Source organism: Galendromus occidentalis, unplaced genomic scaffold, assembly GCF_000255335.2.
Source record: "Galendromus occidentalis unplaced genomic scaffold, Mocc_1.1 scf7180000077512, whole genome shotgun sequence".
Lineage (NCBI taxonomy): Eukaryota > Metazoa > Arthropoda > Arachnida > Mesostigmata > Phytoseiidae > Galendromus > Galendromus occidentalis.
In genome coordinates, this window is record NW_003805500.1 from 1,410,665 (window position 1) to 1,429,599 (window position 18,935).

The window sequence follows — 18,935 nt, forward strand, 5'->3', positions numbered from 1 at the left end:
TCGGAAACGGCCGCCGAAAGTTCGACTCACGGGGCAAAGCATGCTACGCGCTAGACGTGGTCATTAGCTTTAAATAGCGTCGGGAGCATACCTGTCGGCGGCTTGGGTGGTGTATTCGAGACCGGGGTAGTGATAGGTGTGTAAGAATGTCACCGGATATCGTCGCGACGCGATTTAGTACTTGTATGCTACCTCAGAATTCCCTGCGGGTCATGACGTTGCGCCGTTGGGACTATCACATACATATTCCTGGTCTAAGTTTAGTTCCACCGCCTTCCGTCGAGATAGCCTCGGTCGACCTATCGATCCGGCCATGGCTCGGAACCAAAACAGCTAATGAGCGGCATTCGTCGGGGGATAAAGCTTACGGGCAACTCATCCGCCCGAAGATCAGACCGGATTCAGTGTGTTCAGGGGCTGACTGGGTATGTCTGGCCAGAGATAGACACAAAATGCTGTCTCGGAATCTCTCTCATTTACGCACCTTCATTCCCCACCACTTTCATGAGTAGACATTGTGCTTGGACGTACTTTGGAGTCTCAACGCTCCGACGTCCTCACCGAAGGGATCCGATCCGACCAGAACACTTGAGTGGGGTTCCAAACAACCCCCTCCCCTTCCCCTCTCCGATGTTCGGGGGCTAGGTCCGATGTCTGGTATATTCGTCACACTTGACACCAGAACAGCGCTGCGTCGCCGGAAGCATTGAATCGGGGGATGAATCGGGAGTGGGAGAATACTCATAAAAATTGAGCAGAGCTGCTGCCTGACTGAAAGGCTCTAGTTTGGTGGAATCGAATATCTTGAAATCCTCCGTTAAGCCCTGGGTCGTTTCGTAGCGTCTATGAGAGGGGACAGACATACATTCATCCTTCCAGCGACTTTTCTCGCGTGTTGGCACAGCCATCGCGAAGCTCACCTTTGCAGAATATCAGCTCATCAGCGAAATCCGGCGGTCTCGTAGCTGATCTTCGGTGGATGCTCCTGAATTTCACTCCGGCTTCTCGATACCCTCCAGCAGAGGGATCCGCCGCGCCGGCTTAATTGGGTGTCGGTGACCCGATCGGAATGACCATTAATTCTCTCTCGGGTACGCGGCAGCAGACCACCGCTTATCTGCAACGACTAGACTCGGATCAATCGATGCTGTCTTGCCTCTTTCACAGAAGAACAGGAGGTCATTGACTAAAAGACAGAAGCCAGACAGGTCCGATGCAAGGAGCTCTGACTTTCGAGCTCTCAAGGACACAGCTAATGCGTAAATCAGGAGGCGGAACCAGCTCTTTGAATAGCTCTACCAGGAAATGAGGTTCTGCCTCAAATATGTATGCTTGGGCTCAACGCCAGACCGAGCGGTGAAATCATGACGTGACTGTTTTTCTTCAGCATAGGGAGTGCCGCCTCATCGTGACTGGTGTTCCCCATCTGGACGGCTGGTGCAGACAGCTGAAGATCATCAGTTCTGGGTATTTGCGGCCGGGCTTGAGCGGAATAACGAATGTATGGGGAACGAACAATGTTATTAATACGGCAGCTGAATATCATCCTGGCGAGTCGGATGCGAGCACAAATTGATTCCCCGGTCGTAGAACGGGTAAACGAAAGATGTGTGTGTGCACACAGCAGAGAATTAGCTGTATGTAGCCGTATCCGGGTTCAGGACTGCGGCCCAGGCATTTATGTTCGCTCTGTAGGGTCCGATCTCCGAGGACAGTCTTCATCGGATGTGTTCCTTGTTCGACGTCGGACGAGAGCCCGCACTGGTATGTTCGATGGAGGACACTCCATGCGAGGAGCAGAGGCGCGCAGTGAGGGGTCTCGGTGGCTTCCCCCCTCCCCTCCCGGAATTCTTCCTGTTGCGATGCTTATGCATAAGCTCCCAGGAGGCGCGTCATCATCTGATCCCCTCCAGAACGCAGAGCGGAGTTCTTTGTCGTAGAATGTTGTCGTAGAAATAAATGGTGTGATTCAGGATCTCAACGTGGGAGCTCGAAGCGTCCCGATGGCTCTGCGACCGCCTGCTCTATGACCAACAGAGCCGCCGCCGGAGAATCGCAGTTGTTATGTGTAGAAGCTCGAGCGGAATAACTTCACAACATCTCGCGCGACGAGCCAGGCTGAGAGCTTGCTGCATAATTCACGAGGCGGCTCCTCTTCTGTCAGCGGCGAGCATTCATAACAGACGACATACAAAAGCAATTCGAGAGTATCGGACTTATTTTCGAAAGCTCACGTCGAAAATGCACATGTGTTTTTGCAATGTGGTACAGGCGTTACGAACCGATACGGTTACCATACGGTAAACAAATCTGTTTTCAATAATACGGATGACCCTGTAATGAGGGAGCCGGGCGCAGACGAGTCCGCTGTGACCGAGTTTTTGTAGTGGACTCTCGCGGGCCCCTCATGGATCAGCCTTCTCGTAGGCAGGGCTTTTGCAAGCAGCCTAGGTGATCGATATCCATAGACTGGGGGTTCACAATGCTCGTTGCCCAATGGATATTATACTACGCTATGAGGGATTTCTTCGCTCTATGGGACTGGATTATTGACTTCATCCCGTCCGTCGACTCAAGATATTTGACACAGTCTCAAGATTTTCACAAATCAATTCTGTGTTCTAGCTTCCCGAGAATTGAGGCGATAACGCTTCCACCCTCCGTCCCTTCTCGAGGCCCCGTCTCCCCGAACCCAGCTCACGCGTACATCAGCAGCGGTCCAGAGCTTCCAGAAATGCTCACGTCTGGACGGAAACAAGGAAGAGCCCACACAATGTTGTTCGACAATGCCCCACCTTGTTCGATGACGCCAGCTCCGGTATACTCGAAAATTGCGGCACACTCTCTCAACTAGCGAATCAGACAGCTCGACTGCCAATCATCGGAAGCATGTAAGCATCCTCCTATGCGTCGGTATGGGCGAAGGATGTTCCTCATCAGGCGGATACTTCCCTTCTTGATTTCCGTGGGCGGGTCAGCGCAGTGTAGGCGCTGAGTGCGTTCTAGTTCCAGAGCTCTATCCTTAATCCTGTGAACACCACGCAACCCATTACGACGATGTACAAGGTAGGGGTTGCAAGCGAAGTTTCATGCACCGTCATTGTATAATCAAATTAGAAGCCAAATGTTCGCATGCTCCCCCCATATGCAAGATCTGCAGATAGGAGGCGGACGATGAGTTCGGAAGCTGACAACTCCACCGTGTGGATTCGAGTGGGAGCCCTATTCGCCCGGCTCAAGTCGACTATAAAATCTCTATTGCGAACTTCGATGTCGAAGTGAATCTCTTCCTCCGGCTGACTGCGAGGCTGTTTCCACTCGGGTAAACGACTTTCGGCGACGCGACTCAGTGAATCCATAGCGCTCTGTCATGCCGTTGATTCGGGATCCCAACAAAATACGTACGGAGGCTATCATGCTCTCAGGTAGACGGAGCGACGGGAGTAATGTCGCACTCTTGACATTGACGAGGACAAGCTGTGCTTGCCGGATGCTTGTTAGCATTGAATGGAAAGGTCAACAGGTGCCTCTCGCGGAAAGAATTTGAACTCTTACTGAAAGTAACCCTCTGACCTTCCGAGTCCGACGGCGACTCGGACTTGTTGGAGCGCTAGGTAGCGTAGGTGCCTCTTGGAAAATAGAACACGAGAAATCAGAGAGGCCCTCCTATCGGGACCGCCTCGGAGCTCTGGTCACCCCGTTGACCGATGTCGCCTCTCCTCGTGGACGAGCTCGCAGATTCTCTGCCAGCATCGTAGTGACCTGATCGATTGCGATTGGCTCCCAGTCCACGCTCCCCTCTCAACATTTCGCACAATATCATCCGAAGGAAAATCAGACGCTCATCTCCGGAGCAGTAGGATTGCAATGTCCAGAGACTTCAGTCGAAACACGGAATTTATGCGCGAGAGGTCTATCAAAGCAGAGTGGGGTGAAATAATCCATGTTTACGCCCTTCCAGGCGTTAGCCGATAGAAGACTTCTTTGTGAATGATGTAGACATTAGCTTCTTTGGGTTCCAGCGAGATAGAATGGCTTTCGCGTATTCTTTAAAGGAAGCCTTCGATGGCGTACGATGTTTTACTCGGGATCCCTCCGCGATCGAAGCAGCTTCCGGCACATTGAAATTCTGTAGATCATGCAGGATCGAGATGTAGTCATCAGGTGAGCAGTCACTTAGTTGATTGAAGTCATTCCGTGACTGGGAATCTTCTCCTTCTCGCTCAGGCACTGGAGAAACGGGCTCCCCGTTTCTCGACCTGTAATTTCGAGACAGGTGCCTCCGTGTTCGCTTTGTTGCCTCTTTTACGTGGGTTTCGACAACGTTCCTGCGTGCCTCTGGCTCATCCGCATCCCTGACGCCCCGCAGATTCGCAATTCGCACAGTCAGTCTTCGCAGAATGGCTCCGACCGATGTGCTATCGGAGTCTTCACTGACACTCGGCGCGCGACTCCCGCAAGTTTTCGAAAATGTATACTCGTGGTGTTTGAGCAGATGGGAAGCGTAACGAGCTGGTGACAAGGACGACAGCTCAGACTGGAACTCCCGTGGCTTCTCTTGCTGAAGCTTCAGCGGAGTCAAGCTCGGAGCTCTGTGCGGATGCGAGCTCTCGGGAGAATTTTCGAGGGGTCTGCTCAAGCTATCGGGATCGATTCCATCCTTAGCATTATTTTCCGGAGAAACCATCGAGCAGTCTCGCTGAAGCCTCGATGCTTCGTTTTTGTTACGGTGAAGCTTGCTCGGTTCGGGTGATACCAAAGACCAAGTCACATGTGACGTGCTTTGGTTGTCGAGCGTGGCGAATGACCACCGATGAGGGAAGTCAGGGGGCTGATTAAGTTCCTTGTTCCTTCCGATATGCATGCAGAAGATGTACGCAATCTGTCTCGACTCCCAGGTGAAAGAAGAAGAACGTCGGTTCCAGGTTTAAAAATATAAGAGACTAATTTTTATTGACAGCAACTTCCAAGAGAAAAAAATACGTATCATTTCTACCATAGGCAATTCGCATCAGATCATTATTGTTATTATCCCGATTAGGAGATCACTTGTGATTTAATATCATTCTGTCTCGCGGTGGATCCATTCGGAGGCGAGATCACCCTCTCAGTTTTTCCTTATTCCGGCCGAGGACTGTTTTCACAGATTCTATGCCGTAGGGCGACGTTGACTGTTTCAAAGGAGGGTCATTCCTTCCGGTTCTCTCCGGGACGAACTTTGCATCTACCGCCAATTTTCGGTAGCAACGGTGCGATCATGTAGGGTCATTGTGGTGTCTACATGATGGAGCAAGGAATGAATGTGAAAAATCATCTCGGATTCCCGATGACTCTTCTCCCATGAGGTATTACCATTGATCTGAGTTGATTGGAAAACTTGGAATGCTAAAGAGGTATCCCGGAGTTCGACCAATGATTATTCCTCTGGCTCCTCATCGGGATCGCTCGAGGCGCGAGCGAGTCAAATTCCTATCTTTCAGAAGCTCTCCCGATCTGAATAGTTTCCGGGTCGCTGCCAGCAATCGATAAGTTCGTAAGAGAATATAGAGTTTATTTACAACGATACTAATTGTCAGCGCGAGAGATGTTCCCTTCCTCTCGTTTCGCGAGTGCTTGATTCATCAGGACGAAGGGACTGCACCATCGAGGGCTGAAGCAGTGGGCATCGATTAATGAGACCGCACGGTTTCAAAAAACGTGTTGTATCACATATGATTGGATATCCAGTCGAACCTCCCGAACGCATCGGTGAGGTCCTGGCTACGAGTGATTTCCTAAGATGGCAAGACATGTTTATCAAGACTGAGGATTCGCTTCCCTAGCTGCGTTACATCAGGTAGAAATAAGATCAGAGGGTGGGGTCAAATCTATTTCCCGAGAGTAGGTGTGTATTCCAGGTCCGCGGCGAGAAGAAGGGTATGACGCGTCGACCAGCTGTTTTTGCGAGCTCCCTCTTCACAACACGACTTCATGGCTTTCGTCTTTCTTATGCATACCTCCTCTCTGAACCTGAACTTAGTGAGGCGATAATAATATCCAGAGATCATCTCCTGTTCTTGATCGATTCCTCTTCATTGGGAATCAATCTTCCCGCCCCATTCCGATGGGGATTCGTTCTCTTCCCTATGAGTGTCAGAAGTCAGAAGTGCATGACTGAACAAGGTTGGCTCTAGATACAGACAGCTTGTCTTGCAAGGACCTGTTGATCCTGTCGGGTCTTCTCAGGCGGCAAGGGGCGGATACGGTTCTGCCGCGATAAACAGTACAGACTATCCAGTAAAGGTTCTGCATTGCATCGAAGGAAGGCGCCGTAACGATATTCATCAGTCGATTGCTCAAGTGCTGACGATATATCGACCAAGCGCACGTTCTCCGGGTATAGGACCAGAGACTCGAGACGCATCCGATATCCATTCGACTCGTCATCCATCGATCGATCGACCGAACACAGTGGTGCGACAGATTCGCGCGTCGTTCTCATTTTATGATTTGTTTGCTGGCCAGCAAATTTTTTAACAAATATTTATGTGTTGGAAGTTGTAGGCTGGAGTAGGGGTGTCTGCGGTTCATTCGGAGGGGATTTCCCCGACTTCTTGAAAGGATTCGTCGTCCCCTTGTTATCCGGTACGCTGGAGGCAAAACAATGGACATTCAACGAATGCAATACAAAGGGCTCAGGAACGCCGGTCATCGTGTTCCGCTGACGTTGCCGCCAGCAAAATAGCGTCGTTGATGTGGAGAAGTATACAAGCGTATACTGTAATTTCATGAGTCCCGGTCCTAGTTCTTGATCACGCTTCGCTTGTCCAATCGCTGAGGTTTCAGGCTGTCCAACTCGCTAGTCAACTCGTCGGCGACAGGAGGAGAGGTTTTACGGAACAATCGTCGAGCAGCTCGTTTCTGCAACAATAGATTGGAAATCATTAGCTCTTCGGACTGCAGGTATCGATGCTTTTTAGAAGCTAGCTCTGCGCGAGAGAGGGGGTGATGGAAAGGGACTTGCCTGCCATACTTTATCGTAGGGGATCGATCGCTCCCCAAAATGTCAACTCTAACGATGAGACGCAATCTCTCTCTCATAACTTTACGATTCGCTCTTCCCACGACGAGGCCGCCACCACGCAGGGGCTCAGGCTATATCGACCCAATGACAAGGGACAATCGACCCTGCTTCCAGATCGTTCGATACCGCAAGAGTCTCGAACCTTCTGATCGCTGAGCCAAATCTTGATCTTTTCCTCCATCCCCGCTGAAGGCGAACGGAATCCTTCCTCGGAACTGAGACACTCGATTAGCGGAATATCCCATTCTGCCCGCACACAGATCCGTGCTGACAACGATTCGTACTCCGAATAACGTCAGGGGTCCGAAGAGCCCTCAGGTCGGGGCAGAGGACTCTTCAGGGATCGCGCCATCTCATGATTCGATATTTTCGGCGGAATGAATCTTCTATTGTATGTCGCGCTCATTAGCTTCCGATGGGAACGCCTCGTATGCTATATCGTATGGCTAAGCTCCGAGGACAAGCCAATCACTCAAACAAGAATACGCTCCCATATGAGATCGTTGGGCGTATGTTGAGAGTTGAGAGACGGAGTCGGCCTGCCAGGCACCGCACCGTCGGCTCGAGGAACCAGCCCACGCACATTTCCTTCGGTCCTTCCACTGACAGCATATGGTGCGCTCGCACAGCGCCCTCAGTGGCAGCCGAGAAAGGTGCAGTAACCCTTGACATTTCGAGCGAATTCCCGTCATTTCGACGTTTCTTTTCCTTTGCGAGCTCGACGAATGAACCGACTAACCAGAGGGTCGACGGAACAGCTTATCGGCGTATCCTCTGCCACTTGATCTGAACACTCACTGAATACCCTGCATGGAAAACGTGCCGCTCTCCCAAGCAGTCTACGACGCTTCTTTCCATTCTCCGCTGCGCCTGCTTCAGCTATTGACTATATCGACGCTGCGAAGGCCTGCGGTGAGAGGGATGGATGGATGTTGCTATTTTTAGCTCACCAGCCAGCGCAATCTACCTCTACCCTCGTGGATCCCTTCGTTCCGTGGAGTTTCCGCGCCGGCGATTTCGCCCGCTCGCCGGCTCCAACGATTCTCCGCAGGATGCCGCGCCGCCGCCTGGCTAGAGGCCTCTGCGTCATTGTCCTTGTGTGGACAGGAGCAGATCAACTAATTTTCTGCCCAATCGAGGAGTTTCAGTCAGTCAGCGGGCCTCGACGGCTTCAGTCAATGGTGCGGAATGAGCGGAATCATCCGCGGAACCGCGGCTGAAACTGCGTACTTCTGCTGCCACTCATCACGTTCGGAGAACGGGGGACGAACACGCGCAGCATCGGAGATAACCGAAACCTCGAAGCCACATAATTTCGGGCTCCTCTAGCACTAGCCAGGGTCCCGTTTGGCTACACGAGACTCAATGCTGTTGACCAATCCAGCTATCGAGTGCGAGATATTTCAAACCAGATATCGTTCTTGATTCCACCCTACGACGATCTAATACTTGAGTCTTCCAGAGTGAACTCGATCTATTGATCCCCTCGCGGGATTTCCCACATATCGGCTCTCTTTTGCGCATCAGACACACTTGGGGTATGGCTGACGAGCCCTGCACCTCATGGGATGATCTTCTTTTGCGTGGCGGCGTGTCAATTTTTACTCGAGCCTTCGACACCAGCCTGGATATCCGATAACGTCTCAGAGAGGAATCAACGCACGAGGGCGAGCGGTCCTGATGATGCAGGGGGTAAAATTCAGCAACGGGGGCGACTTTGGTTCGAGACTCCTTCCACAGGGTACAGGTTGCTCTAAAAATAGATTTTCGGGGGACCAAGCTTCTACGTTCATTGAGAATAGTACGCCACTTCATGGAGTCCTAGGCTTCCATTGGTCGAGGACCTATGACGTCAGGCTTGACGCACGAGAGGCGGGCCTTCTCGTCCTTGGCAAGGCCGTTCGGAGGAGCCGCAGGATTCGAGTCGGGGAAGAAGGAGGCAACAAGCCAAGGGTGCGCGGCAACCAAGGAATCGTCATCCCCGACCTCGAATCAATGAATCGAATTATCTGTTCGATGTACGACGACCGCCAAAATCGGTGACGGCGCTCTTGCCGTCCTCACCAAAAAGGAAAAGGGCGAGTACCCGGGGGAGCGTTTTTTTCTCTGACTGCCGGATCGGGGCCAGAAGCATTCGACAGAAGCCACAAGTCCCGCACCAAGAGGGGCGCGTTCCTGCGCCGACGACAGGTTTTGAAATTCCCTGCTCTGCTCCGCAATTTCGTCGGAGTGCGCTCAGCTTTTCTGGAGCTCTCTCACGCAGAGCTCGAGCTTATTTCAGAAGTATGAGCTGCGTCGACGGAGGACCACGGAGTTGGGGGAGGGGGTCCTCCGCAGATTCCAGCGTAGCGAGGAAAATCCAATTAGGAAAAAAAGTTCGCCGGAATGGGTTCCTTCCCCCAAGCCCGCGGAAAATTCGAACCCTCCAATGCCAGACCTCCAGTCGCGTCCCTCGTAGGGGAATCAGGGAAATTCAGGCTGGGGACCTGAAACCTTTCCGACCTCCGACGAGTAAAGGCCGACGAACCAGCTCTGCTTGTTCCCTCGGATCATCTTCCCATGGAGCTCCCGAGAACGAATGCGATGGGAAACGAATCGGTCACCGGCTTTAGGGATTCTCCGGCGTCGAGGTAGCATGCGGCTTAGCTCAGTAGAGATTGAGCTACAGGAGCTTTGTCATAGAGAAGCCAAATTTAGCCGCGGTTGATGTTGCCGTCGTCAACATCTCGTCGCCCGAAAGAGAGAGAGTTCCGGAATGTACGTGATCCTGTGCGGTATGGTAACTCGCTCCAAAATCAGTAGACCGGTATTTTTGGGCCTCCCTCTTTGGGCTCCACCGGAATTTGATGTTGTTTTTTATAGCGAGCGGTTCAGGCCCGCAGCTCAAAATACGATTCAAACGCCTCCACCCTTTGGGAGATTGCTGTCTCGTCGCTCTAGGCGCGAGATCTGAGTGAACGGGTTCAGAGAGAAGATTTACGGCATCGAGGCGGAAGGGGCGGGAGTGGCATGCGGAGAAAGGATTGCGCGGGTAGAGATCGGATATGGATGGACTCACCAGTTGTTGAACTTCAGGATCCTCGGGCCACAGATCCGGAAGGGGTCGCCGCGCTTCAGCTCCTGCGGGCCTGAGCATGGCGTACTCCTTCTGTCCGTGGAGCTTGGACACTTTGGGAATTTTGTCTTCTTTATGCTGTTCCAGTTTTGCTTTCTGTGGCGCTTTCGTCGGCGTGGCCGTTGGTGCCGATGACGACGAGGCAGGAACGCTCGATGTCTTTGGTTTCGGAGTGACGGGTCCGGCTTTCTTGGTTTCCGACTTCTTGTCGATAAAGTTGCTCATGATTTGGCGGACGATTTCCTTCTGCTGTTCCGCGTCGATGGGTGCGTCGTACCTGAACGATGATGCGCCATATGTCAAGTGACCGTACCTCGACGACGGCATCGCGAGCCGTTAGTTCGGCTCCAAGAACACTCAGAAGTTACGCTTCCCCCTCTCGTATACTCACGTGGCACCGTAGTCGACCCATTGTTGCTGATTAGGTATATCATCACGAGTGTCATCATACTGCATGGCATCCTCAGGCGCTTCGAAGATCGCTCCGATCGGACGGCTGGGTCCATAATCATAATCCTGTTCAGCTTCTTGATCTTGAAGTCGAGCGTTTTTCAGCGCTAGATAGAGCCGTGTGTAATCCGGTTTGGGGTATGGCACATATGAATTCCGTTGGAGGCGCCCGTAGATCGCCTCGGGATCACCGAGAAGTCCTAATGGTGACGCTGCGGCAAGACACCCGAGCATTCCCAGAACGACAAGTTGCTTCATCTGTGGAGGAAGAAATTTCATAATCGACAAACGCTCCTTGGAGACCCAAGAGATCTGCTCTTGTCTCTCTACAACTTCCCATATTTGAGGACCACTCCAATGTGTCGACGACTCAGTCACTCGCTAATTGCCTGCTGCCTCGTTTGTGGCCGTGCGACAACTGGAGGAGGACAGCCGCCTCACCGGCAGGCTTTCCAAGTCGCTAATGCTCCGCGTACACCGTCGGTAAGACTAGAGAAGTTGCGTGGGCGTTGCGGAGGTGGCCTTCTGCGCGACTAGAGTATTTGCGTACAAAAGCCTTCTCGTTGGTCGGCCGGCGACAAAATTCGCAAGCTCGTATGAAAACGTTGTTTATCGTTTCTTCTTGTGACTTGCTCGGAGCGATTCCCGCACCCAAAAAAAAGTTTTCAATACATTGAGGAGCTGCCTCCAGACGGAAGTCCAGTCATCGCGCAGGCCATGAAGCTCTGAAGCGTTAGCCCTAGTGAGGCCTAACTCGGAGCATGCTAGCGATCATTCTCGAGGACTTCCAGAAGAAACGTCATGGCAACGTCCGGAAACGATGCTTGACTCGTCATACTGATCGATTCTTTCTTCCGAAGCGTCCAGTGGAATGACTGATCTTTTTTCAAGAGGTATTCCTTCCGATCCTCCGATGCCGCCGGCGACGAGGCGAGTGAACTTTCTCAAATGCCACCGAGCGCTGGAGCGCCACCGTTCCTTTTCAAAGGGTAACATGAAGATGGCGGGAATGGCATTTCGGAAGGAAAACTAGCAAGAAAGGAGATGACTGAACATGAGAATCGAGGCGGGGGAGGGGGAAGGAAAGTGATATGACTAGAGAGAATGGCTCTAGGGAGTTTGAGTTTATGGCAAAAGCCCGAAGTGAGGGTCGGACTTCCGCATGGAATGTCCAAATGGCTTCCGTTTTTAAGTAAGCGGCGGCGCTTACGGGACCTGACGCAAAATATGCCGGCGCTCGATTTCGTTATGTGTTACGGGCGAGCACCTGGCGACAGGCCGAACGTACAGATAGGCGAGAGGCGCGTGTTCCCATATGAAGTATTTTCACACCTCACCCCAACGCGGCACAGCTTGGAGAAATGCCAATCTCGCTCTGGTTGTCGTCCAGAATCGTCTTGAATACCGGAAATGATGCAAGTAATGACAAGAACAGTTTCTCAGATACGGCTTTCGGAAGTTACCAGAGAGAAAGGTCGTCACAACGACGGCCGGAATTTTCTGTCGCAATTATTCCTATCGAATGTACTCAATCACGAATACTCTCTGGGTCCGAATAAGGTCTGTCAAGAAGACGCTGGGGAGAAGTTCGACGGGAAGTTCGATAGGATGGGAAGTCGGGTGAAGTACATATCTACGAAAAGACGATCAGGTTGACGTACGTTTTGTCCGATGATATGACGGAGTGGAAAATCAGGAAAACGGATTGTCCCCACTTGTTGCGCGACGATCGTAGTACGCTGAGAATTGTCCGAAGTCCAAGAGGTGAGTGAGGACTTCGGCTCGACTCCGCTCTATTTAGTGAAGGCATGACGTAGCGCTGACGTCAGGGGAAAGAGCTGAGAGCCGAAGAGGAGGGTCATTGGATTTTTCTCGACTCGGAGCCAGCTCGAGGGGGAGGATTCTCCCGTTGATGTGGAACCACTACGTCCGAGACAGTCTGGGTGAAATGGAGACGGTGGACGATGCGCTCAGACAGAGACGAAACATTCAAGTGGGTCTCATATAGACTCAAGGCGTCATCGCCGGGAACGTATTGCTTAAGGCCTTGGTCCAATTGTTTTCGATGCGAACTCTCCGGATGAAGTGCCCCCTCTCTCACGCTATCTTCTCGTCCTCGGCTCCTCCTTGCGCTGTGCCGCGACCCTTCCCACTCTATCAGACACTCGATGTCCCTCGAGCTTGGATTCAAGACAAATTTCGCGGTCAATGAGTTGAGGTCCGGCGCTACGCGAAGGCGAGCTTGACATCCCTGGCAATACTTTTGTGGGACGACAGTGTCGAGTTTCCATTGTTTCCAAGCTTTCACGTCATAACCCGTTGACGTAGTCATAGCAATCTCGCACTTGACCTGTTTAAGCGCCCCATCCAGTCTAGCGAGATCCTCATTGCCCCTCTTCCTGGCCACAAAGCACATGGTGGATGATGGTAGGCTGGGCGCTAGAGTTCTGTGGGATAAATCAGAGATATTTCGGTTTGAGATATCGATTTTGATCGTTCATTTCGGCAGAATCTGCCTCCATTCTATTGGGCTGCTGTGGACTAGAGATTCGAATGAAGAACGGGATCTTCCAGAGCTTCCAATCTCCGAAGCGGGGAGGATTGTCCCTACATGCAGTCGAAGTAGAGATGTATTTTCGATTCATAAACTCCTTTATTATTTATATTATTCCTTATACAGTAAAAGCTCGTTATAATGACCCCCATTACAACGAATTTCTCGGTACAACGAACAAGAATTTCTCCTCCTTTGGCCAGCTCGCCATAGGGAAAGTGTTGAGCGGCATTCGTTACAGCGAAAACTCGGTACAACGAACCAGTTTCGTCGGTACCTCCGTGTTCGTAGTAACGAGCTTCTACTGTACGTTCATCCGATCAGAGATGGTCAAATCACTGTCGGAGCCCCTCATAGTCGCTCGACTTTCGCGGGAGATCTGATCCATGATCACTGTCTGTACCTACACATGTAGTATCGATCGTGACAGCAATACACCGAGCTGTTTCCACTTTCAGATCCGATCTCTGCAGATGGAAGCGTACGACAACGTCGCCTCCAACCGCGACATCGTGATTGTTTGAGAGCTCATCGATTACCCCATGAAGTATTCACAGCAAGAGTCATGACGTCATGACAAAGGACTGTCGCTCATTGCTCTTCTATCAGTGAATCCTCTATCCACGAAAACTTCCTTCGTGGAGGATGCTTCTCACGATTCTTGACCTGGCGACCTCAGGTCGTATCCTGAATGCCTCCTCTGCGAGCCGACCCAGATCAAGGCGGACGGGTTTCTGAGGGAAAAGTATTCCCATGTCTAATCGCTTACTTTCCCCAGTTCCTCGGTTCAATACTGAGGAATAGAACGCCTATCAAACCTCTTATTTGCATAGGAAAATCCCATAACGCATGACACAATCGTTGGGATGGTCCTCCACGCCCCGTCGAACTTATCTTATGCATCGGTATTTTTTCATGAAACAAGAGTGATCTCAAAACCACATTGGTTGCATAGATTATGCGAGACATCCGTCCGAGGCGAACAAAGAACTGTCGAGTCCTTCATCAACACCTCACCCTAACGGCGATGCTTATCAGTGAGAGGTTCCTTGGAATCTTCCACGAGGAGTGATGCATTTTTCACCATCATAAACAAACTTGGTCACGATTCCGCCCACCCTTGAGAGAATCTGCTCCTGGAATTAGGTACTCCTCGGAGGGTCACGTCTGCGTTGTGGAAACCCTTCTCTGACAACGTTGAGTTTCGCGGCCTCCGTATTACGACGGCCTCGCTGCCGTTGTCCTGCTCCTTGCTGCTCTCTCGGATTTCGATCGCCGACGCCAAAAGTTGGAAATTCGCTTCCGGCTTGTTTTGAACTCGCAGATGAACTCCGTAGCCTCCTGTTGTTGACCTTTCGAGAGAGGGAGTGGGCTCGGAGTAGCCGGAGTTTAAGCTCCCCGCAAAGGTTCAAAGCATCGGTCGTTGCTTCATTCGAGAAGTTCACTCATCACGATTCGACGGGCGGGATGGGAATCTCGTGTAATGGGACCTCTTCGCAGAAGAAGACCTTGGGCCAGCCCCGTCGAGCAGGAATCAGATATCTGCGACTCAATCGAACCTCCGAGTACGGACCTTACCGGCCTAGGAGGCGAAAAGCGCGCACCGGATCATCAAAAATACCTAAAGTCATTTGAACTATCTTGAAGGAGGCCCGATTTCGCCTAATGGCGCCCGACAGTTGCAGGGTTCCCAAGTCTAGGGACGATTAGCGACGAAATTCTGCCTGCCGAGCAGACAGAATCCCTCTGAAGGGATCGAATGCGCACTCAACTCAAAGTTTGTCGGCCGGGCCGTCGACCTCGGGATCGGAGGGGTGAGATTACGTTTCGGAGCGGCATACCTGCCAGAAACTCGGGACCTTCCAGCGACTACGAGCGCAATTTAGTCCCCGACAGCCTCCCCAGGGAGATTGACACGGATGTATGCATCACTCAACGTGGCCGTCAGCTCCAAGCGTTTTCGATTTTTTCCCTCATGCCCGTGGAGCTCATCAAGCGAGAGTTCTAGATCGAGATTCAGGACACTGCTGCATGAAAGTTTCGTTTCTTCGCTCTCTTTGGATCGGATCCTTATCTCCCTCAGTGAAGAAGTAGTATGGAAACGTCTCTCGGACGAAGAGTCCGGGCGAATACCTATCCGTTATTGTGTCGAGAACGAAGCTCATTCTCGCCCTCCACCTAAGCAGTCTACGCCCGACCACCCGAGAACCGCATTCTACCCAGTAAGTGTTTCCCTCATCGAAGCACTCGGCACATTGTCGTGCTTGGTGTCTCGCATGTTCATTGAAAACGAGCTTCGCTCTACCCTGTGTCCTCGGGCAACTACTCGCTCCAATGTCGACGCAACCTGCTCGGAGCCACGAACCTCTCTCGGGGAAGTCTCTCTCACACTGATTTGAGCTGGAAACCAATCAAGACTCTTATTGACGATCTCAGTCGAGAACTGGGAGTGGGAAACTCCCGCGGGCTGTATCTTCCAGCTTGAGGATCTTGCGGAGAAGACGCCGCAGCCGGAGTTGGAGCCATAGGAGGACTGCTGTCTGATGTGTTACTCCAACAGTCGGGCCCGGGGAGACCCCAATGCCCCAGGAGATGTGCTGCGGACCTTTCGGGAGCCTGGTTAGCAGATTTCTATCGAGCACAGCTCCGCTGATCAATTTTTTGCGCTTGATTCGATCGACGCGGATATTGGGGGAGAGGTACCGAGGAGGACTCGCAATCGCTCGGGAGTCCTCGATTGCGTACAGTTATTCCTAACAAGAGGTCATCTTCCGCTCTGCGGGAAACGGGGAATATATTTCCATGCACCGTCTCGAGACGCTGCCCGGAGACTCATCTGTCGGGATTTTCTACGGAGAAGCTGCTTGACAGAACAGATAAGGGGGAAGGGATCTGATCGAGAGAAACTTCGCAGCCTCTCCCTTGGAACAGCTGATGCATAAGCTCATGCATATGATTCAGCGCTGAAAAATGAACGGTACGTCCCTCGAGCCGTCGCGCGATATGAGACATCCGGCGAATGAGCAAACTTCTGCGAACAAGACTGAGTATCACTTGATTGCTTGTGAATGATGCATATCGCGTCTCGATTGAAGCAAGCATCCGGTCAAGGCTAGGGAATCAGAGGGAATCTGTTCACGGACGAAACTGCGTTCTCGATAGCAGACAGAACCACCCCAGGCTAGAGACAGGAGCATCGAATATGATGCCGACGGATGCAAGACTTCACAGAAAAAACTTGCAGCCTCAGCAAGATTCAAAGACGGAATCGAGCGCAGAGGGACGAGCGAGACTCTGCGTACAAAGAATCGTTTGCTGTCAAAGCTGGAATATCTCTGGGAAATTGTTGAGGGACAATGATCTCCTTGGAAGACTCCATTGCTCGAAAAGCCTCCTCGAACCTCGGGCGCTTTCCAGGATCATCAATCCCTTCAGAAACTCTGCCGGCTCCTGATGAGCATATCATCGAACCGAATCCCTGGGTTTCCCCAGGGCCCGGGTTCTATGAAGTTTTCGGCACGGCGACATCCCCGAACAGAAATCTGGAGCGTGGGGTTAAGCCGGACGGAATCGAAGTCGTTTGGACTCGTCACGAGCTCGTCGGAGCCGCATCCAACTGAGCTCTTCTCTGAGGACAGGGCGCAGGGACAGGGTGCATAGGCTCAAAAGCATGTTCGACGGTGCTTGTTAGAATGCACTTAGCAACAGCCTCACATTCGGCGTAGTTCAAAGTGATCTCGAGACGTTCTCGGCAGCAGGAGTCTGAGGACGTTCCTTAGAGTATCAGCCCTTAGGAGAGTGAACTCGCGGAAGTGCCGGGCTCTTTCCGACAGAAGAGGGACCGAATACTTTTCACTCATAATGGAAGCAGCCCTTCTACGGGTTTCCGCGTCCCATGCAACTCCTTCATCAATGCTTACATATGAACCGATTAGAGGAGAGAATTATGCGTCCGGCATTCCATGGAGGCATTGTCCGCCATTGGTATTGATTTGAGGACACTATCTGCACGCACGATTTCGTAATACTGCTTCTAGCTGCGCGAATCCGCGGTTCCCTGAGTGATTGTAGACTCCTCTGCTGCGCTCCCATTCCCACCAGAGCATGATCTCATTCGACCACGATTCTAGCTCGGAAGGGATGATTCGAATCATCCTCTCAGGGATCCGGAAAAAGCTTATCCGTGGGCCGTATATAATTTGTCCTCCATCGGCTTTGCTGCCCCTGATCGGATCCAATGAATTGATCGAATCGGATCACTGCGATCCGGCTAGCGTTGACGAGATCGGCTTCTTTCAAAGAGGAAAAAGAGTAGGATATGCGGTGCATCACCCCTTGGCGATACTTCCACCGTTGGGGTGAATGACTGTGCTCGATTAGGCGAACCCTCCATCCGGAAGGAGCTGCGTCCTAATTTACCAGGCTCAATATGATCCCTTTGTACTCGGTGAACTGAGTGCTCGCGCAGATGCGATTACTCACATCGACGGCGAACAAGCTGCAGTATCGTAGCGCTCCGTAATCATGGACTCGCATTCTATTTTCAGACCGCACTGCGTCTCTCTGAAATGCCGAGCTTTGTCCCGAACTGTCGATCGACGAGCAACTGGGCGCCTGAGCATCAATGTCTCGGGAGGCATGCAACGATTATGTAGATGTATGAATTCATCTCTCCTGCATGAGGCATTCCCCTTCTGCTTCAAAGACGGGAAACAGAAAGGCGGGAGCCCCCCATACGGAATCTCTGACCAGCTCGGGCGCATGCCGAATCGACAGCCCACTCATGTGACCTGAACTTCCTCAACCATAGCCGACATGAGGAAATGGAGACAACCGTAAGGAGCATTGGTGAGTCAGCCGTATGGAGCATTGATAAGCTCACGCTACGATTGATGCGCAAATCCAATCAGCGCGAATGTCCGACAAACAGACTGATCCGGGCTGCACGCGCTGAGGAAAGGCAGCATCACTGCGAGCGATTTCTGGCTCATCGTCGGGATTTCTAAAAGGCGAAGCACCGATTCTGCACTGTACTCACCGCTCCGGAGGAAGCCATGTCGAGAGACGAGTGGAAAGAAGCTTTTTTAGAGGTATTTATAGAGATCCAATACGAAGAACCACTTCTAGCCGGCTCTGTATCCGAGGAGTCGGCGAAGCAGTATGCTACGATGTAACGCTGCGCCTCAGAGGCTTACATCAACACGAATGCTAGGAATAGCGCACTTCACTCAAGCTACAGCTGATCATCGTCGTCTGACCAGCCGGGCTGTGTCTCTCATTGGAGGAGGGAAAATTTCACTGAGGACTGGACGAGAAAGATTCTCAGTTCAACTCGGGGCCCCGTCCTTGGAATCGACCAGAGACAGCGAAAAGTGGAACTCTCCCAGACACAAGTCGAGGATTTCCAGCCACGTTGTTCCCAGCTCCAGAGGCGGGTGAGGGGTGCGGGTCATATTTTCGGTCGTCTGTTCCCCTACAATTCTCGACCCGAACCCCGGCCCCCAGAAAATTGGTCCGGCCACGATCAAATCAAGATGGGCATTCTACTCGTACAAGCTAAACCCATGCTCCTGATACAGAGGTATGACTCGAGCGGGCCATTCCGCACAGCCACGTAGAATAGTCAATGTCCTTCCCATAGACAGACGGTCCGGGAGCCGCTACAAGTAGACTCTGGCAATCAGCGGATAACCACTCAACGAGCTTCCGTCTCGACATAGACAGAACAGGTTTTCGTGGCTCCTTTTCCGAAA

At 52.0% G+C, this 18,935-nt stretch overlaps 1 protein-coding gene across 1 annotated transcript; it reads right to left on the bottom strand.

Moving 5' to 3' along the window:
- Positions 1–4,925: 4,925 nt before the first annotated feature.
- On the bottom strand, positions 4,926–12,392 carry LOC100900466 (uncharacterized). Its single transcript, XM_003747108.2, has 4 exons — positions 12,290–12,392; positions 10,570–10,886; positions 10,122–10,455; positions 4,926–6,900 (listed from the first exon to the last, which is right to left on the bottom strand). Exons 2-4 carry the CDS (start codon positions 10,884–10,886, stop codon positions 6,781–6,783), a joined length of 771 nt encoding a protein of 256 aa, XP_003747156.1. The 5' UTR covers positions 12,290–12,392; the 3' UTR covers positions 4,926–6,780.
- Between the last annotated feature and the right edge of the window lie 6,543 nt (positions 12,393–18,935).

Bases quoted from the DNA above. Each gene is read 5' to 3' on its own strand.
- LOC100900466 (XM_003747108.2), bottom strand. From the start codon at position 10,886: ATGAAGCAACTTGTCGTTCTGGGAATGCTCGGGTGTCTTGCCGCAGCG. The intron at 10,456-10,569 runs GTGAGTATACGA...ATCATCGTTCAG, and splicing joins TGGGTCGACTACGGTGCCAC to GTACGACGCACCCATCGACG. The intron at 6,901-10,121 runs GTGAGTCCATCC...CTATTGTTGCAG, and splicing joins ATCCTGAAGTTCAACAACTG to AAACGAGCTGCTCGACGATT.